Raw genomic sequence first — 23,033 nt, 5'->3', positions numbered from 1 at the left:
GTGGAGGGCAGCTTTAGGGCCATTTTACTGTGTGAGGGCTGCTATAGGGGCATTATACTGTGTGGAGGGCAGTTATAGATGCATTATACTGTGTGGGAGTCAGTTATAGGGGCAATACACTGTAGAGGCAGCTATGGGGGCATTATACTGGGTGGGGCAGCTTTTGGGGCATTATACGGTCTGGGGGCAGTTATGGGGGCATTATACGGTGTGGGGGGCAGTTAGGGGGGCATTATACGGTGTGGCGGGCAGTTATGGGGGCATTATACTGTGTTGTGGGCAGTTATGAAAGGTATTATACTGTGTGGCGGGCAGTTATGGAGGGCCTTATACTGTGTGGCGGGCAGTTATGATGGCATTATACTTTGTGGCTGCAGCTATGGGTGCATTATACTGTGTGGGGGCAGATATGTGGCATTATACTGTGGTGGGTAGTTATGTGGGGCATTATGATATATACAGTAGTATACAGCAGGCTCAGGGGTTAAGTTAGGTATTACATGTATACAGCTACATATTGTATCAGTCATTTAAGGGCTTTATACTGTGTGGCGGGCAGTTATGATGGCATTATACTTTGTGGCTGCAGCTATGGGTGCATTATACTGTGTGGGGGCAGATATGGGGCATTATACTGTATGGCGGGTAGTTATGGGGGGCATTATACTGTGTGGCGGCAGCTATGGGGGGCATTATACTGTGTGGGGGCAGCTATGGGGGCATGATGATATATACAGTAGTATACAGCAGGCTCAGGGGATAAGTTAGGGATTGCATGTATACAGCTACATATTGTATCAGTCATGTAACACCAATATTTATACATTTTGATGTAGTTTTGTTCCACTTAAAGATTTTTAACAGAGGACTGAGTAAAAACAGTAAGCAAATTGCTCTAGTCTCGGAAGGTACAAATGAGTCAGTGCATCTGTTCTTAAGACCATTTCATTTTCAGAGGTTTTTCAGGACCACATGTCAAATACACCTCTAGATAAACAAGATGCTGACCACAGCAGAGAGAATGTACTGCCTCAGTGGTTTTTATCCTTTTATGTACACTTTAAACTTGTGTTTGTGGCTGTAGATCATCTTTGATATTCTGACTGCGTTGCATCCAAGCCTAAATTTTGCCTTCAATGAAAACATTTGCTGTGGTAGTATATCTACTAACATTAATCAGTTCCTTGAATTACATAGCAAATGTTGTGCCAAAACCTGGGGCTTAAATATTGCATTAACATATTAGGAGCCCATTACTTCTGGGATTACAGGTAACTTCCCATATTTTATTTGTACAACCATAAAATGAAACATTACTTATTTTTTTATGAGGTTCATTTGAAGGGGTTGTCCCGCCATTAAAGGGTACCTAACTTTTCAGCATAAGCTGTCAGATATGTGTCCATAAGGAATAACACTATTAATGGCAATTATATGACTTTTATATTGCATTTTTTTTAAACAGTTTTCCCCTCTGCAGGCTCTATCTTTAATTCTCAGTTGTCTCTGAGCTAGTGGATGGGTCTAACTGCTATCATGTCTTCTATACACTGCACACATAGAAGAGGAGAATCCTGCTCTCCTATCTCTATCTATCACATATATATATAGAAGCTGCAGCAGCATGGAGGACATTATACAGTAGTAAGTAGTATGGCCGAGAATACAGCACTGGTGTGACATATAACTCTTACGAGAATCTGCAGCACTTGTGTCTGTGTCTCTCTGCTCCTGCTTCCCATTCCCCTCTCCATAGACTTCTATGGGCTGCAGCATCTCTCTGTCTTTCACTCTGCTCCGCCTCCTGCTTCCCATTCCCCTCTCCATAGACTTCTATGGGCTGCAGCATCTCTCTGTCTTTCACTCTGCTCCTGCTCCCTCCTCCCCTCTCCATAGAATGCTAAGGGCCTGCAGCATTTGTGTTTCTCTCTCCCTTCTCCTGCTCCCCTCCCATCCCTCTACATAGACTTTTATTGACAAGCAGTGAAGAGCCACACCCCCACCTGCTGCAGTCCCCACTTCTGCTTAAGATGTATTTTGCTTGACAACAGGGGGGGTAGCAGATTGCAGGAAGGGAGACACCTAGTGGCAATAAGTTCACATAGAATTTGCATGGGGAAAAAAACTAAATTTTAACAGTAAGTAAATAACAAAGTTGATATATATCAGGTATACTATTAGATTAGTATAAGTAGTTTGAAACGGTAATGTTGATTTAAAAATGTTCGTGGTATAAATATAGAAAATGCCGTTAAACAAAATTATTCAGTGAAGAGTTATGACTACACAGTATGGCACCACGTTGTCTTCAAAGTGTATAGCTATGTGCACGTCCACCTAATAAGCTGAGTGCTGGTGGACAGGCATGCTCAGTCAATCTCCTCACTGCAGAGTCTCTGCATAGTGAACAGAACATCAGTTCGCTGTAGAGCAGCCATTAGTAATAGCTTTCTGCCCTGCTTGTCAGGGAAGGAGCAGAACCTGCATGGAAAAATAGAAGGGGCTGTATTGTCGTCAGCAAGAGAGGGAAGGAGACCAATTCTGCTCAGAGCCCCTCCCCCAGTAGCACAGATTAGCAACAGCACATAATAGTATTCCTGGATTTTTGGTATTAAAATAATGGGATAACCCCTTTAAGGCTTTGTTAACATAGTGTTTTAGCCCTATGTTCAAATGCACCCATAGGGCCCCATTTACCTGGCATATGACAAAAGGGTGTACTTTTGGTATACGCCGGCTCAGTATGTATCAGCATACCTTTTTTTTGTTTACTGTAGAGAATAGCAAAGTAGACTACACTATTCTATACAGAGACATACAGTACAAAAAGTATACAGCATTTTATGCGTTTTGTTTTTTTTACTATGAGAGCCTGTTGGCTACGTATACCACTGTATGCCTATGCAGTGGCATACATTGCAGCCATCCATTAGGTGTATACGTCGGGAAATCCTCCCAACAGATAGCTCGGACGGAAGGCTATGTGAACAGAGCCTAACAGTTACCCCTAATGTACATTTACACAGACAGGTTAAAATTTCTGCTAGTGAACTCTTATACGAGATTGGTGGAGATGAACCCCATAATTAGTATGACATTAGCAAACATTTTCTGTACAACTCAGTTATTACTAGAGTTGGGGAGATCATTCTTTTTTGTCTGTTAACTCCGAAAACCCAGGAAAACTTTCATGTGTTATCATTCCCATTTTGATGAGAAAAAAAGGAAGATCCTATTAATGCTAGTGGGAACTGAGCTTTATTGTATTAGTAGACATTGCTCATTGGTGGTGACAGGGTCCCTTTAAATTATTATTCTGGCCATAAAAAAAGGATCTTCATTTGGAAAGCCTTCAGCTTCTGTTCTATTATGTTTTCTACATTCAGACTCCATAAGACAAAGCCCCTTGTGGTAATTCACACTAGGGCATATAGGCAAGAACATTAACCTATGGGCATAACAGAGTACATTGTATGGACCAGTGCAACCTTCGCACAGCTTGCTACGAAAAACCCCACCGTGCTCGGCAGGGCCCTGGCAGCGGAGAGTTCCTGACAGTTCACAACAGTCTAGGTTTAAAGTTTCACAGTCTCTTCCTGCAGTTTGTTATGGCAGATGTTTTGCTGGATCTAGTTCTGCTTCTCTTCAGAGTAAAATATTTATTCGCCCTGCCTTGTTTTGCTTTTCTATTTGATGGTACTTGAAAAATGTTTCAAGTTCAGCATCTTTTCCCTGGCTTTGTTTTATTTTTAGTTGTAATAATCCTGAGTGCTCAAATAGAAAAAAGTTCCATTAAAAGTTTATTTTTCTTTTTTAATGTGTTGCAGAAAAAAAAAATCCAGAATTTTCCTGTAAGGGCTGGGCGAAATTCCTTATCAGCTGGATGTTCTGTCCATGCAGTAGTATTCCTCTTTGTGTGCCTGGCGTTGCTCTCTTCTATAAACTATTTCATATCAATATCTGAATCTCTTGTGTAACCCTTGACTGAAACACTCAGCTATTACATAGTGTTTCTTTGTACCTGATACTCTGAGCCAGATCTTATCTAAGCCAGAAAAAAAAGCAGCGCACAAAAGAAACATGGATTCCGATTGGTTGCTTTAGCCAAAAAGTCCATAATGGGCATGATTCCCACTGTGTTCTTTGTCACTGTACCACTACTTGTGGTGTTACAGTAAAATTTGGACATCACTCTTGCAATCACACTTTTTCTGAAATTATTCTTAAAAGATGTTTTAGAGCGGCATCTGGTAAAAATCTGACACATGGAAACTTTCTGTTTCTCAATGTTGGACTGTGGCAGCAATTGGGACCATTTCACTTCTGGGCCATCAAGATTGCCATGGAGGGCCCTCATGGTACGAAATAAATGAAATACTTTAAGAAAACACCCTGTCACCCCTCATGCTGTAGCGGCAAGACTAACTGAAATGGACCCCAGCCCCATTGCTGGATTTCCCTGGCTGCCCGATGCAACCTGGACCTGGATCTTCTATCTGTATTCTCTTGTGTTTTAGCACTTTTTTGTCTTTGTTATGTATTATACTTTATGAGGCTTGGATGATTTATGTTGCTCTTTGGCCTTCTCACTTCTGCTCCCGCGTCTGGCTTGTTCTGTATTTCGCTCTGCATGGCTCTCATGTGCTCTCTAGCCTTGCTCTCGTTGAGTCTTGTCAGGGAGTCTTGTGATGATCTCTTTTGTGCTTTGCTCAGTCCTGCTTTTCACCCTGCTTTGCCGGACTTCTTTTTATGGTCTAGTCTATTTGTTTTCCGTGTTGTCTCTGGCTTCTCATAATTTCTGGCAATTACTCTTCTTCTTTTCCCCCTCGGCTTGTCCTTCTTTCTCGATGGTTAATTTTACCTTTCTATTTTTAGTCTATATCTAGTCTATATCTTTTTAGTCTGCTTTCTGTTGGTTTTCCTCATCTATTCTATTGTAAAGAAAATAAACCTTATAATAAGGTTATTTGCCTGAGGAAGACGCCAGTCCGGCGTTGAAACGCATAACAATCTGTTTACCTTGCTTTTATGCAATAAACCAACTTTTATCAACCAAGCAGCGCCTACAGTATCCCTCTTTTTTATTTTATTTTCTTTACAATTTTCATCAAGGCAACTCCTTTAGGTGTTTGCGTTTGGGGATCGGCAGCAGCTTGCACCTCTTTGCATTTACCTGCCAGTATTTGCAATTTGGAAAAGGAAGCATATTTTGTTTCCCTGCAAAAACTAACCTCTCCTATGACTTCCATCTGGCGCCATGTCCTTTTTTCTTTATCATCATCTATTCTATGGAGGTTTTACTTGTGTTCCCTTGAGTAGACTCTTCTGCGTTTGTAAGGCTTCATGCACACGGCCGTATTATGGCAATGTACCACCTCTGAGTTGTACAGAGCCATTCGTAATAGGGAAGCCATAGATGTGTATGGGGCCTTACTATACTTCTATATACAGAATTTTTTCCTGTTGGATTCCATATGAATCTGACATTAAAAAAAAGTGCTACGTTCCATTGGACACCAGATTACAGAGATATTCTATATTTTCTGTCTTTTAGTCATTCTTTGTTCTTCTGTCTTTTCATGCTGTTTTCCCCACTTGATATTTTAATAGTATTACTTGTGATATAATCACGCCCATTGTAGTGATTAGAGACTTTGTCTCTAATGTTCCATTGCCATAGTTGGATGTAGCTTTACCACATGAACTCCTTCTCTTTACTGTTTTATTATTTTACTTTATTTGGATTGTTTAGCAAATTTTCATCTTGGTCTTTTTTCTCAGTTCATTCGTATTAATCCATTCCTTTTCTTCTTCTCCTTCTGGAATAATGACATGGGTTTTGGCTCTATCCAAAAAAAAAAAAAGTATTTTGTGGTGACACTCTTCCTCACAAATCCTCCCTATTTTCTGGCAGAAAATCAAACACCTGCACTGCCCTGCTGGCCGCTCATTTCCTTGTTGTTTTCCTGTGCCCTGGACTGGCTTTTTCCTTTTAGGGATTCTTTTTTTTTTTTTTTTTGGACTTAAGAATTGCTGTTTTTCTTATTAAACGGTTCCAACTATACAGAATCTATCTATATCTTTGGGACTCGTAAAGTCTAATGCTTTTACTAATCACAGCTGCTGACCCACATTTCTATTTGTTTTAATGCTGTTCGAGTCATCATCCTTGTTAACAAGAACTGTGCTGTGATTTACGGTAAATTAAATTGCAGAACGCTGGTGTTGAACTCTGGACAGCCACCGCTCGCCTTTACAGCTCTCGCCTGCTCTTCTTTCACAAAGATGTCTCACTTTGCTGTGTGTGCACTCCTCTAGACTGCGGAGCCAGTTTTATAAATAAGACAAGTTGCTTTCTGGCTGAGAATATCTTTTATGGGATCCATAGGGCTTTTATTATTGCTTAAATAAGTAAAAAAGAAAATTTGACCTATTCAATTCCTCGGAATGCAAATCTTTGAGTTATATTTTTGGATTTAACCCTTTAATGAACAGGCTATTTTTAGTTTATTTATTTCCGTCTTTCTTTCTTTGCCTTTGAAGAGCCGTAACATTTTTATTTTTCCATTGACATAGCTGTATGAGGGCTTCTTTTTGCGGGAGGAGTTGTAGTTTTTAATGTCACAGTTAATGTACCGTATAATGTACTGGGAAACTGAAAAAACTATTTTGTGGATTTCAATAGAAAAAACCCCAGAAATTTCCCCATTATTTTTGGGGTTTCGCTTTTACAGCGTTCACCCTGCAGTAAAAATTAAGTCTTACATTTATTCAGCGGGTCAATATGATTAAAGCGATACCAAATTTATACAGTGATTTTTGTTTTACTACTTTTACAAAATAAAAAAAAATGTCACCATATTCTGAGACCCAAAATCTTTTTTTATTTTTTGTGTCAATGGAGCAGTGTTTTTTATTATTTTACAGTGTTCACCATATGGATTAACTAATGCTATATTGTAATAGTTTTGACTTTTACGGAAGCGGCAATACAAATTATGTTTATTTTTGCATTGCTTACAAAGAAAGTTTTTTTTTTAGAACTTTTAATATTTTTTTATATATACATTTTCAATTGCTAGCACAATATACTGCAATACTTATGTATTGCAGTATATTGTGTTTCTTACCGGCTCCTGTTAAGCTTTGCTTCTGGCAAGGCTTAATAGGAGCACAAATATAGCCTGGGAGCCTTCGGTAAGCCCTCAGTCTGCCATGACAACCATCGGCACTCTGCGATCGCGGGAAAGATGGGCTGGCGGAGGGGGTTGTCGCAGTCGCTACTGACCGCTGCGTCTAAGTGGTTAAACAGCCAGGATCGGAGGTATCTCTGATCCCTGCAGTGAGAGCAGGTTGTCAGCTGTAATATACCCCCCAATATTTTGTCAGAACCTGAGCCACCAAAGGATCCTGTGAAAGTCTGGTGGTCCTGTCCAACTACTTTACCTATGAACACTATTTTCCAGTTAACGTATATTAGAGATAATCTATATAATCTACATAAACAATAAATGCATTACTTGACTACATAGATTGTGTTCTAGCGGTAATGTGGTGGGACTGCATTACAGTTTGCTGGTTTCATACTTGAAATCTCCCAGCATTTATTGCAGGTCCGATGTCTAGAGCTTTCTCTAGTATTTTGGATTCTGGGAAGTGTAGCCTGCAGGTTTTGTACATTAATCTTATTGGGAAGAATGAACTGTCCCTCTGCATCATAGGAGTTTAGCTGCCTGTTGACAAGCGTGTTGACTGTTTTCAATAGCAGCTAGTAGTTTTGTAAATGAAGCTCTGGACCATAGGATACGTTCGCACATAATATTTTTGTGGTAATTTACTTCAGTTATTTCATCGAAGTGAAGAGGATTTACAAAAATCCTGCTCACACAATGCAAATGAAAATCAGTCCTCTTTTAAGGCATGTTGTGTTTTTTTAGTTTTGTTCTATTGATTTTAATTGAGAGAATTACAGCAGTAAAAAAACAACAACAAGAAAATTGCATATGTTAGGCTTCGTTCACATCTGCGTCGGGGCTCCGTTCATGGGTTCCGTCGGAGCTTCCCGTCAGGGGAACCCATGAACCAAAAAACCAAACTGAAACAAACGGAAACATAGGTTTCCGTTTGCATCACCATTGATTTCAATGGCAACGGATCCGGTGCAAATTGTTTCTGTTTGTCACCGTTGTGTAAGGGTTCTGTAGTTTTGACGGAATCAATAGCACAGTCGACTACGGTATTGAGGCTTTCACACTACCATTAGTATACTTTTACCTCTCTTCTGTCAGAAAAGGGGTAAAAGGTTTTTCTCATGGAAACAAAAGTTCTGCAGACTGCACTTTTGCTTCCATCAAAAAAGACAGAAACCTAGAGAACGGAGACAAACGGAAAGCAACTGAAACAAAAGAATTACCATTGAAATCAATGGTAATGCTAACGGAACCGTTGTTTTCCATTTTTAATCTTTCGATCCTCTCTTCCTCCGACGGAAGAGAGGTAAACCTATACTAACGGTAGTGTGAACTTAGCCTGATTCCGTCAAAACAACGGAACCCTTACACAGCGGTGACAAACGGAAACCATTTGCAACGGATCCGTCACCATTGAAATCAATGGTGATACAATCAGAAACCTATGGTTTCCCTTTGTTTCAGTTTGGTATTCGTTAATGGGTTCCCCTGACGGAAAGCTCAGACGGAACCCGGAACCCATGAACGGACGCAGATATGAACTAAGTCTTGCATGTGGTAACTTGACATGATTTTCCTTAGAAGCTATTCTAGAAGCATTTTTCTAGATATTTTTTTTAAATGCCTCAACCACAATGCATGATATTGCGCCACCATTCTAAGTAGTGGTAACCCTAACATAGGCTGTAACCTAAGACCGGTCCAAGTAATACAATGTATTTACAAAGAAATTAATGTGCTTTTTTCCATCACAGAAAGTGATGGTATACTGTTAGGATATGGCAACACTTTCAACCCTTTCTGATCATTAGGTGTCTGACTGCCGGGACCCCCACCGATTCTTTGAATGAAGGACAATAAGAGACATTACAGTAAAAGAAACTCAGCAGTGAATAAAAAAATAGAACTAACAGAACAGAAAAAAAACAAACACTGCAATATCTATATCCCAGGCCTAAGAGTTATATTTGTGAAATAAATTATATATCTAAATGGGTATTGTGTGCACCAGGCTAAGTGGTGGCATTCTATCTGGGGGTGGGTGCTCCTTGATCCATCTAGTAAATCCAACATACAAAAATAGTCCAAGTCACCACCAGGTTAAGTATTAACTTCTTTATTTGGAGCACATTAACCATTATCAGCGACCATTTTCAGCACGCAGGCATTTCTCAAGCTGCACAAGGAACTTTGATGGTGCGTTGGACTCTTTTCATATGTTGTAAAATAAATTGTTGCTGTTTAGAAGATGGCTTCTGCAACACCGCAACGTGTTCAGCATGACTGGAAATGATGCCTTCACTGTGAAATTTTGCATCCTCTTTCCGCCTCTAGTATTGTGTGGCATTCCGCAATTTCATGGATGGAACAACCTTGTGTTTGCGGCGGGACTAGACACTGTCTATGCTACAGACATCGCCATATAGATTTATACAAAATCATATGGCTCACAAGTAAAAAGGTGAACATGGAGGAAGCTATATAGTAGTAGAGTAGTTGCATGTTGCCTGCTCATATATCTGTTTACTGTGCAGTTACGCGTAGATGATTTTTCACTATAACAAGAAATGTGGCACAAAAGTCTCTTTACTAAATGAGTTTAAATGAGATTAATGTCCTCGAATGATGGTTGTGTGGAGCAGAAATTTTTGTTTTTTTTAATAAATCCTGTATACAAAAGACCAAACTTCTTCCAGCTGTGTCCCGCCCCTAAGGTTTGCCTCCAGGGCAACTTTGGCTTTACCCCAGTTGGAAGATCCCATCTGTTATTATTGTTCATCTCACTTTTGCAGGACAGCTTCTTTAGTTTTATTGGATACTTCCCCCATTTTTGCAGAGCATCCCATCCCTTTTGCAACACTTTTCCCCTTTCATCTCTTCCCCTCCCCTGAACATGATCCCAGCCAATACTTTTTCTCTTTTTCTTACAGCATTCACACAGAGTAAGGCCCTGTTCACATCATATTTCGGCCATATGTTTAGCATGCACGTTGGAAAAGCTCCCTACGTATAAGCTAAACGTGTCCATATGGCCTTATTAGCCTGACAGAGTCCAAAAGAGTGTCCTTTTGGACTCCGTCGGGCTTGTATACGTCGGTATACTTTTTTTTTGGAGGATGGAATAACAAAGAGTACTACGCTATTCCATCATAATGGATCCCGCAAAAAAAACAAAACTATACCTCATAGTGGGAGCCCATCAATGCCGGATGCCACTGGATGTATGTTTCTTTGCCTGATGAAGAGATCGGTCCGATCTCGTAACGCGTAGCATTCTTATTCATTAAACATATATCTCATTTAAAACTTCTTGCCTTGGATTGAATCCTTCAATTCCACAACATTTGGACAGCGCTGGAGAATTTTATCCTCCTTTTTTTTCTCCATTTATCTCGATCTACTGAGGGAGCCCTGACAGTCTCTGCACGGATTTACCAGCTGCAGTCCTTTGAGACCATACAGGTACTTCTGGGTGTTGTGCTCCTAGCACAACACCACAAGGTAAGCACAACCGCTTACCCCCGACCCTTTGTCACTTTAAGGCCTCATGCACACGACCGTAAAAACTCCCGTTATTACGGGTCGTAATTACGACCCGTAATAACGGGCTCATAGACTTCTATTGGCCACGGGTACCTTCCCGTTTTCTTACGGGAAGGTGCCCGTGCCGTTGAAAAAGATAGAACATGTCCTATTTCAGGCCGTAATACCAGCACGGACAGTCCATAGAAGTCTATGGAGCTCCCGTAATGACGGGTGGCTACATGTGTGCACCCGTCATTACGGCAGCGTTGCTAAGCGACGTCAGTAAATAGTCACTGTCCAGGGAGCTGAAAGAGTTAACTGATCGGCAGTAACTCTTTCAGCACCCTGGACAGTGACTACCGATCAGAATAAAGAGCAACCTGTAAAAAATAAAAATAAGACGTTCATACTTACCGAGAACTTCCTGCTTCCTCCAGTCCGGTCTCCCGGCCGCGTTGCCTTGGTGACGCGTCCCTCTCGACATCCGGCCCGACGTCCTGGCCGTCCCTGGATGACGTTTCAGCCCATGTGACCGCTGCAGCCAATCACAGGTCAATCACAGGCTGCAGCGGTCACATGGACTGCCGCGTCATCCAGGGATGTCGGGCTGGATGTGAAGAGAGGGACGCGTCACCAAGACAACGGCCGGGTAAGTATGAATTTCTTTAACTTTTATTACAGAAAGGGCTGTCCCTTCTCTCTATCCTGCACTGATAGAGAGAAGGGGCTGCCGATTAGTGCAGTGCTATTTTGCCGCCAAAAACGTGCCCGTAAATACGGGTGGAATACGGGTGACACCGGACCCATATTTACGGGCACGGGTCCGTAAATACTGGTGCAAAACGGGTCGAATACGCGTGACACCGGACCCGTATTTACGCCAGTATTTACGGGTGGGAAAAAATACGGTCGTGTGCATGAGGCCTTAACAAGAGATTATGCACGATGTGCGCCGGGTGTTTTTTGTTTTTCTCTCCTTGTCTATGGATGCCACTGTATGGCATCCGTCACAGGTATATGTTAAACGAATACATTGGGGAGCTTTCCAAGGGCCGGAATCCCCGGGAGAGCATCAGGTAGTTCTCGGCCTGGGGATTCTGGCCCCAGGGAAGCCCCTGACGTCACTGTCCATGTATTGACAGTGGTGTCAGGGGCTTTCAACTATGGAGTCCCCGGCCAGAGCATTGTCGATGCTCAGGCCGGGGTTTCCGGCATCTCAAAGTCACTGACATCATTGTAAATACATGGACAGTGACGTCAAGGGCTTTCTCAAAACAGGAGTCCCTGGACAGAGCGCTTATGATGCTCTGGCCGGGGACTCCATAGTTGAAAGCCCTGACATCACTGTCCATATATGGACAGTGCTGTTAGGGGTTTCTCCCTGGTTCAGCGCTTAAAGTAGCGCTATGCCCAGAGATTTCGTGTGACGGATATGTCGCTGTCTTCCGTTGGTGGTGTACGTTGGGACTCCCCCCGACGTATACATGGGACGGAAGTGAATAACATAATGTGAACAGGCCCTTAATGAACCTCCCTAATCTCCTGGCTTTCTCACTTATGTACATGCGGGCCAGACATAGCCTATGTCTGTCTGACAACAGTAAAGAGACCAGAATGGGATTCTATTTACATCCGCTTCTACAAGCCATTTGTGGTTTTACTAACCGGATTGAAATAGCTAGGCCAGATGCATATGAATATTAGTTATTATTTAATACAATATACAGTAGTGAACAATTTGCTCTGTCCTTTATTGATCTTTTGTGCATAGTAGTGCTATGTAATTCTATTACAGGAAATAAAATTCAAGCCCTTTACTTGAGACGCTTGAGAGATTAGGTGGGGGAAAGAAAGACACATGCCTGATATAACAGTAGCATTTAGCCTAACCCATGATTTTGTAAACTGCGATCATCTGTGCAATATGTCGCCTCTGGAGCCAGATGATGTGGGATTAGAGCATTGGAAGACACGGCCATGGAAATAGAAGTGTTTAGTGACTGTCCTATGAACTCCCATAATGTGGCTGTGGTGCACCAGACATGTGCTGTTCTTACTAGTGCAGCATAGAACCGGAAACGCCTGGCACTTGTTCACAGAAGCCACACAAGCCACATGTCACAAAGTTTCGGTTTTATAACCACTTTCTAATTAATTTACACAACATGGAACGGAAATTGCACATGTCCTTCAGCTACTAAAAATCCAAATGAAATCAGATGTGTCCCTATATCAACTGCCAAGTAGACGAGCAAGATGAATGCAGGAAAAATGGAACGCAACATTGTGCATGATAGTATATTTATCCAAGATTGTTCAGAGCTGGCCAAGCTGTTCACATGGAAATCCTTGGTCTTTGGATACCATTGGGTTAAGCATGTGGATAAGACTTGCATCAGTCCCATTTACTTATTGATGTAAAAGGAACACTAAGGGGGGATTTTTCATATGCCGGTCTTAAAGAGGCTCTGTCACCAGATTTTGCAACCCCTATCTGCTATTGCAGCAGATCGGCGCTGCAATGTAGATTACAGTAACGTTTTTATTTTTAAAAAACGAGCATTTTTGGCCAAGTTATGACCATTTTTGTATTTATGCAAATGAGGCTTTCTTAAGTACAACTGGGCGTGTTGAAAAGTACAACTGGGCGTGTATTATGTGCGTACATCGGGGCGTTTTTACTTCTTTTACTAGCTGGGCGTTCTGACGAGAAGTATCATCCACTTCTCTTCAGAACGCCCAGCTTCTGGCAGTGCAGACACAGCCGTGTTCTCGAGAGATCACGCTGTGTTGTCACTCACAGGTCCTGCATCGTGTCAGACGAGCGAGGACACATCGGCACCAGAGGCTACAGATGATTCTGCAGCAGCATCAGCGTTTGCAGGTAAGTAGCTACATCGACTTACCTGCAAACGCCGATGCTGCTGCAGAATCATCTGTAGCCTCTGGTGCCGATGTGTCCTCGCTCGTCCGACACGATGCAGGACCTGGGGCAGGAAGTGAGTGACGTCACAGCGTGATCTCTCGAGAACACGGCTGTGTCTGCACTGCCAGAAGCTGGGCGTTCTGAAGAGAAGTGGATGTTACTTCTCTTCAGAAAGCCCAGCTAGTAAAAGTAGTAAACACGCCCCGATGTACGCACATAATACACGCCCAGTTGTACTTTTACTTTTCAACACGCCCAGTTGTACTTTTGCAAGCCTCATTTGCATAAATACAAAAATGGTCATAACTTGGCCAAAAATGCTCGTTTTTTAAAAATAAAAACGTTACTGTAATCTACATTGCAGCGCCGATCTGCTGCAATAGCAGATAGGGGTTGCAAAATCTGGTGACAGAGCCTCTTTAATCTAAAGCAAGCTGGAGTAAGATGCACCCCTTTTATTTAGAGGGGCACGCCTCTTAATAAATTAGGCCTATCCCTGGCCACCAGGCAGTCAAATCCATGCCTTCTATGAGCTGGCGTAGGTTTGCAATATAGCGGACACCAGTTTCTGATTTAAATTATAGTAAATTTGTCGGACCGTAAGTGGCCCCCTTACACTAAGCTCTGCCCAATTTTTTAAAAAGTCTCGTGAACTAAACAAACAGAACAAAGGTCACAATTTTTGGCGCAAATTGTGACTTTTGTGCCATTTTATCCATTATTACTATGGCTAGTAATAAATTCCCCCCTATCTGTTTGAGTGAGCGGGAGCAGGGGTTTATAGTGGTGACATCCCGCACCCTTGTAGCACTTTGGGGGTGCATTTACTCTTTAACTCTTTCAACGACATGATGGTTACATCATGATGGGAAAAAGGTTTTTCATACGGCTCCTTGCGAGAATGTAGTCCAACCTGCAGATTATCCCATAGAATACTGAGGAGTATTCTGTTTTTGTGGGTCAACTATACAATGTTTTACTTTGTGTCCATTTTTTCATATTTTTTTTTTGTTTCCTAATAAACAGATGTTTTTTTTAGTTCTGTTCGGACAGGATCATTTCTTACATTTTTTTGCCCACTGATTCATTTAGAAAATATTTTTTAAAAAAACAACTACATAATATGCATGTTCTAAAAGTTACAAAACCGCAGGCTTGTACCCAAAAAGTAAACCTGTCACATGTTTGAGGAAAGCTGTTTTTGTTTTTAATGTAACGAAGAGTACTTTTGATGGTGTAATATCTATTTTTAGAAGCTTGCCAAATATGTACTTTCCATGGCCAAATAAATGTGATTACCACAAGAGGGCGCACTATCTGCATGTCAGGTAGGGCAGTTTGCCATCTTGTTGTGGGCAGCCATGAGACTGGTTTACTGGCATAGAAGGATAATAAAATGGATGTTGTGTAGTAGTGACTAATGCTTTAAATATTGGCAGTGATCAATCACTTTTGGAACTTTATTAACTCATTTTGGAAGTTTATTATTAAAATCTCATCTGCGCTACAAACAGGAATGCACTTTTAGTTTATCACTAGGGTATAATGCTACAACTAACCTACAAGATCTCATCACAGATGACATCTTGGTATACACATGCCGATGTTGGTGCATTATCTATTGTGTATAGCCAACTTTAAACCTATCTGGGAGGCGTGGAAGATTGCAACAGTAAGGCTCAATGCACACGATGCGTATTACACGCGGTTTTTGTGTGCGGCAATTCCGCAGCGTAATACAGTACCAGCATAGTCAATGAGATTCCAGGAAATCTCATGTACACGTTGCAGTATTTTTCGGCACGTGAATTGACCTGTGGTGCATATTTTAAAATCCGCAGCATGTCAATTTATCTTGCGTTTCCGCTTGCGAATTGTATCTGCCTAATACTAAGGGAAAACGCACCAAAGCCTGCAGCATAAAAACGCACCAATTTACGCATAAAAACTTGAGCATCCGGCCATCCACATGATGTAAAAGAATACATGATTCATCAGATCAGGCCTCCTTCTTCGATGGTCCAGTTCTCATGCTCACGTGCCCATTGTAGGTGCGTTTGGCATTGAACAGGGGTCAGCATGGGCACTCTGACAGGTCTGCGGTCACGCAGCCCCAGACGCAGTAAGCTGCGATGCACTATGTATTCCGACGCCTTTCTGACATAGCCAGCATTAACTTTTTCAGCAATTTGTGGAAAAGTAGCTCTTATGGGATTGGAACAAATCGGCTAACCTTCCCTTGAGGAAGTCTTGGCCACCCATGACCCGTTTATCGGTTGTCCGACCCCTTGACAGGTGCCATAGTAACGACGAGATAATAAGTCTTATTCACTCCACTTGTCACGTGCACGCTATATGTGCACATGTATTCACACCATAAGTACACATAGATACACAGACACTATATACACAGCCTAATGCAGGCAGAAAACGTTCTCTCAATTGGCATGTGAAGTTGGTCTCTGTTTTCCTGGGTGTATATTAAATAATACAGATATATAGAAGGTTATACCGTGTTTCCCCGAAAGTAAGACAGTGTCTTACTTTCTTTTTATCCCCAAAAGCCCCACTATGTCTTACTTTCGGGGTATGTCTTATATTGGAAAAAAATTGTCTAATTTTTTGTTTTAACCATAAAATTAACATTTATTAACAACCTGACCAGTATTGTATTCACCACAAAACAGTTTTATAAAAGGAAGTGCCAAGAATGTCTTGTTACAACATTGCATAACATGTAAAACAATGAAAAATGGTAAGAACGAACAGTGGAATACTGGAAGATAAAACAGATTTATTCCATGACAACCATGTCATCATCCTCAGGAATATCATCATAAACATCCACACTCTTAGGTTCCTGTGGATTTTCTTGGGACTCTCGGGACGACATTTCTTGCCGAATCATTGGCCCATATTTCTCATGGGTAGCAACGGCACTGTCCTGAAAAGAGCAGGCTTTGTCCAGGTAGCCAGCCCGCAGTGCATTTGCAACGCAGGTGTTAGTGATCTTATTCCAAGAATTCTTCACCCAGTTAACAATCTCTGGCAGTCTGGGCTTCACAAAGTTCCCACGTACATTTCTCTCCATTCGGTTTTCAATGTAGTCATTGATTTCCACACGCAGATAGTCCTTGAACGGCTTGTTAATGGCGATATCGAGAGTCTGAAGATAAGCCGTCATCCCTGCAGGAATCATGATTTGGTCGATTCTCCGCTCATGAAGGAAGTTTTTCATGGTTTTGGCGCAGTGTGTGCTGGCTGCATCCCAGATCAGCATCCCTCTTTTGTTCCCGCGCATTACAAGCGGCAGCATTAAATCAAGCCACTTTCTTATAACATCTTGTGTGGCCCAGGCTTTTTCAGTTTCCAGCACATAAATGCCAGAAACCCGCTCAATCTTCTCCTTCTTGCCCTTTGCAATGAGTAGCGGTGTTGCTTTAGTGCCATCCAGACGAATCGTCAAAATGCAGGTGACACGTGCACTTTCATAAGCGGTGGAGGGAACGTACACTGAGGAGGCACCTCGTTGATCAATGGTGGTTTGAGCTGCTTGGCCCATGAACACGGCAGTTTCATCCATGGCGATCATGTTGCAAAGACTGTATTTAGAGAAGTCAATGTCATCCACAAACTTCTTGTAGGCTAATGCACGTTTAACAATCTCAGCATCTTCCAACCTAAAGAGGGTTGTGGATCTTCTCAAAGACAGGTCATTGCGTTCAAGAAAGTTATCCACCCAGTGCTGTGATGCCTTGAATTGTTCAGGGGAAATGTCAAACTGTGGCGACACTGCAAGTGCATATTCCTGAATCTGAGCCCTGGTCACCACCAATGTCTTTGCTCTCCTGTCTGCAACCCACTCAGAGACCAGGCTTTCCAGCTCTGTATACATTGGTTGCCGACCACATCCAATCTTGCGCTTTTTAGCCATTCCGCTCTCCACTTTTTCACTCAGGTTAGTGTATTCTGCACGCCATTTTTGGACCAGTCGGTGATCCAACATTTTCTCCTTGCAGAACTGCACTACATTTTTGCCCCAAGATTCTTCGACAATCGCTTTTTTATACTCCACGGTGTAACTCTTCCTTTTACCACTGGAATCGGAAGCGCTCATGTCTAGGGGCAAAAATATAGCATACGGTATAAGCACTGCTTGTGGTTCCGTATCACAGTCTCCCATAGGGTTACAGCCCCATACAGTATCCCACATAGCCTCCCATAGGGTTACAGCTCCATACAGTATCCCACACAGCGTGTTTTTGTATGTTGTCCATGGTCCTGATGGACCACGGAAAACATTACTGCTGCTCCCGCGGCCTCCACATCCCTCCGCTCATCCCGCTCTAACCGTCCGCATCCCGCAGTTAAAGGGGCACTGACAGCTAAAAAAAACTGTGTAAAATGTGTTTTTTTAGTTTATATGCATTTTACCTTCTGTGACGGGCGGGGGGGGGGGAGGTTTCTTTGGAGTAGGGACATGCCCGAGTAAATTTGCATAGGCGCGTCCTAAGCCGTCAAACAGCTCATGTGGGCACAGCAAAGTGCAAACCTGTACCTATACCTGTATCTAACCCAGTGTGATACAGTACCACCTGCTGTATTTAATCCAGTGTTACACCTGCTGATACCCACTGGGTTACATACAGCAGATGATACCCCAGTATGCCAGTGTGTATGTTTTACTGATGTATGATTAATACTGTGTGCATTACCGTATTTTAAGCAGGAGGCGGCATTGACAAGTGCAGGGGACGGCGCGGTGACGTATGGAGAGGGGGGCGGCGCAGAAGTGGGCAGGAGGCGGCAATACCCCCGTGTTTCCCCGAAAGTAAGACATATGTCTTACTTTCGGGGTACGGCTTATATTAGCCGACCCCCCTGAAACCCCCGATACGTCTTACAATCGGGGGTGTCTTACTATCAGGGAAACACGGTAGTATTTTCTGCAACTGAAGTGCAATCTATCTGTAACCAGCAGTACAGGAAAAAGGGTAGGCTAGGACAATGGTATTTTCCACCCAATGTCGTGTCTTTCATGCAGTTATGACAGTTTTAATGATAGATATGAGACTGGGTAACGCCAACCTGCACATTTTATATCTGGCAGAGATAGGACCAATACTAAATAAAGGCATAGAACATAGAGACGCGAAAAGATTTATTGGACATGAGATAACGTGGCGTGGGGAATATCCAATTACCTAAGTTTACTATGGTTGAAATGTAAGCTTTATATAAAAGGAGCAAAGTAGATTTAAGCTTCCCGTAAATATTGAAATTTGGTACTATGTATTGTGCATGGGGCCTTTGGGTGTAAGGAATTTCGGCATTTCACATTTTATATGATTAGAGTGATACCTACTACCTTGCTGTGATATTAGATTACCATTTTAGGTTTTCCATCATAGGGAGGAGCATCACACACAAAATCTCATTTGACTTATTGGGCTTTGTTGTTTTTGTCTTTAGGCCAGTTTCACAGGAGCGCAAATCCCCGCTCAACCCCGAGTCTGATGACCCAAACTAGCAGCATCCTAGGTATTAGAAATGCACCCATATATAACGCTTGTGTGAAACTGGCCTTATTTATTTTTATTCTCAAAGTCGAATATACTCCATTGAAAAATATCAAACAGGTTAATTTTAAGTATTACTGCCTAAAATTTAAGGATTACTGGTAAATATAGGTCATTGAGCATGCCTCTGCTGTCATGTTGTTAAAAAATATAATCCTTAGTAAATCTTGTTTCAAGAAAAGATGGAGGACAACTAATAGACATCCTTCACTCCTGTATCACTGCTTAAAGAGGCTCTGTCACCAGATTATAAGTGCCCTATCTCCTACATAGTCTGATCGGCGCTGGAATGTAGATAACAACAGTGTTTTTTATTTTGAAAAACGATCATTTTTGAGCAAGTTATGAGCAATTTTAGATTTAGTTTCTTAATGCCCAACTGGGCGTGTTTTTACTTTTGACCAAGTGGGTGTTGTAAAGAAGTGTATGAATCTGACCAATCAGCTTCATACTCTTCTCATTGTTCCAGCCCAGCTTCTTTCACTGCACAATCTCACTGTGCTGTGGATCATGCTGGGCTGGAACAATGAGAAGTGTAGGACACTGATTGGTCACTGATTGGTCACTGATTGGTCACTGATTGGTCACTGATTGGTCAGCCTCATACACTTCTTTACAACACCCACTTGGTCAAAAGTGAAAACACGCTCAGTTGGGCATTAAGAAACTAAATCTAGAATTGCTCATAACTTGCTCAAAAATGATCGTTTTTCAAAATAAAAACCACTGCTGTTATCTACATTACAGTGCCGATCAGACTATGTAGGAGACAGGGCACTTATAATCTGGTGACAGAGCCTCTTTAACAAGATAGATTTCCCCATGGTAATTGTAATGTTTAGTATAAATAATTGTCACTTTTGTAATACAGAGTTTGAAGAAATTGATTTAAATAAGTTGTGGCTAAAAAAAAAAAAACAACATTTAAAGGGAACCGGTCCCATTGAACATGCAGTCCTATCTGCAGGCTGCATGTTATAGAGCAGGAGGAGCTAAAAAGACAGATATATAGTGGTGTGTGAAAAGATTCAAGATAATTTGTAATTTATTATTTTTAATTCCTGCTCACTGTGGCCTAAAGAGTCCAGTGGGGGGTCTCAACCAATGATTGACAGCCGTATGAGCGTGAATACACAAATAGCTGCCAATCACTGAGTAGGACCGCCCACTGGACTCTTTAGCCCACTGTAAGCAGGGCTTAAATCAATAAATTACAGGTTATCCTGAATCTTTTCACACACAACTATATATCAATCTGCTCTTGAACATGCGGCTCACAGATCGGACTGGATGTTCGGTGTGACAAGTTCTCTTTACAACATGACAGGAGTGGAATTATATTTATTGTTGAAGGAACAGCTCTTTAAGTCTTTACATCCTTGCAAAGAGGTCCACTTCAAGTCACAACTTAATAACAGAAACATGAGTATATGTGTAAAGTGAACATCTTGAATATCTTAATTTAATAAGGAACTGAGAAGGAAAAAAAATAATTAGATTTTTTTGTTTTTCTGCATATAGGACGGATTTTGGACTTGAAAACTGGCACAGTGAAGAAAGAAGGCCAGCAATCATCCATGAGAATGTGTATGGGATCTCGACGTTCATTTATTTGCCGAATGAGGTAATGCTGCTTTTAAAAGGACGCATTGCTTTTTTTTTTTTTACTACATTATATCCAGTTCCTTAAATTTGAAGCAGGGCTTTAACCACACAAGGAATCTGTCATCAGAAAATTGCCTATTGTAAATCAAGTTTATATACTAAGCATATTTTTTAAATATTTTTGGTGTTTTGTTATTTTTATGTTGCTATCTATATTTAAAAGAAATCCTGAAATGTAGCAGTTTTCACTCCGGCCACTGAGCCCTCACAATAGGCTTATTATCACAGGCAGGATTACAATGAAAGGTGACACATCTATTAGGCTATATGCACAAAAGATTTTTGGACAATTTGCATCTGTGTGTCTCCAAATTTTCATCCATTTCCCGGCTGTCTGACCATTTTTAACGGCCGTTTACCATCCGTTTTTCACGTCTGTTAAATAAATAAATTTAAAAAAAAGAGATGAATTTTATTTGTCAGGAGGTTTTCTTCTCCCAACCCCCTGAAAACACCCATAGGGAGGTCACCAGATCGCACACACAGACACTGCCGCCTGTAGATAGTGCCAAACTCAGTGCCTATTTAGATAGTGCCAATGTAGATAGTGCCACCCAGTGCCCCTGTAGATAGCGCCACCCAGTGCCCCTGTAGATAGCGCCACAGAGTCCTCTGTAGATAGTGCTAATATAGCTGGAGGCAGAAAACCCAGAATCACACCTTTGGCAACAGGTGATGGAAACAACTTCCCTTCTCCACCTCCCTGCACAATGACCTCTGTACAGTTCACTGAGCATGCCCACAACACTCTACCATAGAAGTCAATAGGCTTTTTTCTGTCTGAGTGTCTCAGGTTGCTTAGTAATGTCCATGTGGCTGCTGTAAAGTTTCTAAACTGCATATAAAGAAAACAGAAACTAAAAAAAAAAAAGATACAATCCGAAAATAAAAAACAGTTTTCAAAAAATTCCGTTTTAAATAGTAAAAAAATAAAAATTAGGTAATACATCACCTATAAGAACAGAAAAAGCAAAAAAAAATATTTCATGAGAGAGCACCATGTGTGGAGCACCATGGCATTGTGATCTGAGAAAGGGCTGACATTAAATGGACAGACATGAATGATGTTTAATGACTGTCCTTGTATATTAATCCACAGGATTGCTGTTTAGTTAACATTAGGCTATTCATTGTTCATTTAACAGGACTAGGATTGTAACCAGACGTATTTGAGTTCTTATACATAGAAAGAAAGGTGCGTTAGTGTTAAGTGCTATTCTCTGGCAGTCGTAGCAGGTTGTTTCAAACCTGTGAAAGTCTTCATAGCCTATTGGAATTTCAGCCATTGCCCAAGGAGCTTCATAGCTTTGGCTTCTGTCCAGTATGGTTATAGCCACCCGAGTGTACGCATGAATATTAGACATGTGCTTACGGAAAAAAAACTTTCATGATGTTTTCAACAATATCACAGGCTGTAGTTTTAACTGGTTGATGACACATGACGTGTATGAGCGGCAGGACGTTGCCGCATCATGACGAGCATACACATCATGCTGATCGCACGTGTGCTTGTGTGATCAGGAGCAGGACAACGGCTGTAATACACAGCCACAGCCCCGCTCTAACGGCGGAGATCAGAGAAACCTCTCATCTTCGCCATTAACTCCTTAAAGAGGCTCTGTCACCAGATTTTGCAACCCCTATCTGCTATTGCAGCAGATAGGCGCTGCAATGTAGATTACAGTAACGTTTTTATTTTTAAAAAACGAGCATTTTTGGCCAAGTTATGACCATTTTCGTATTTATGCAAATGAGGCTTGCAAAAGTACAACTGGGCGTGTTGAAAAGTAAAAGTACAACTGGGCGTGTATTATGTGCGTACATCGGGGCGTGTTTACTACTTTTACTAGCTGGGCGTTGTGTATAGAAGTATCATCCACTTCTCTTCACAACGCCCAGCTTCTGGCAGTGCAGATCTGTGACGTCACTCACAGGTCCTGCATCGTGTCGGCACCAGAGGCTACAGTTGATTCTGCAGCAGCATCAGCATTTGCAGGTAAGTAGCTACATCGATTTACCTGCAAACGCCGATGCTGCTGCAGAATCATCTGTAGCCTCTGGTGCCGATGTGTCCTCGCTCGTCTGACACGATGCAGGACCTGTGAGTGACGACACAGCGTGATCTCTCGAGAACACGGCTGTGTCTGC

General features: G+C 41.8%; 1 protein-coding gene across 7 annotated transcripts in view; it reads left to right on the top strand.

Moving 5' to 3' along the window:
- The window catches only part of ARNT2 (aryl hydrocarbon receptor nuclear translocator 2), a 100,699-nt gene that overhangs the window by 53,620 nt on the left and 24,046 nt on the right, over nt 1-23,033 (top strand). For 5 of the 7 annotated variants that reach the window (XM_075858159.1, XM_075858157.1, XM_075858156.1 and 2 more), the window contains 2 exons: nt 19,114-19,182; nt 20,742-20,844. In XM_075858159.1, coding sequence (XP_075714274.1) covers nt 19,114-19,182; nt 20,742-20,844 — 172 coding nt within the window. The remainder of the gene's footprint in view (nt 1-19,113; nt 19,183-20,741; nt 20,845-23,033) is intronic. The other 2 variants (XM_075858161.1, XM_075858160.1) reach the window with 1 other exon arrangement.

Source organism: Rhinoderma darwinii, chromosome 3, assembly GCF_050947455.1.
Source record: "Rhinoderma darwinii isolate aRhiDar2 chromosome 3, aRhiDar2.hap1, whole genome shotgun sequence".
Taxonomy (NCBI): Eukaryota; Metazoa; Chordata; class Amphibia; order Anura; family Rhinodermatidae; genus Rhinoderma; species Rhinoderma darwinii.
Note: the sequence above shows the minus strand (reverse complement) of the source record. Positions and strands in the feature narration are given on the sequence as shown.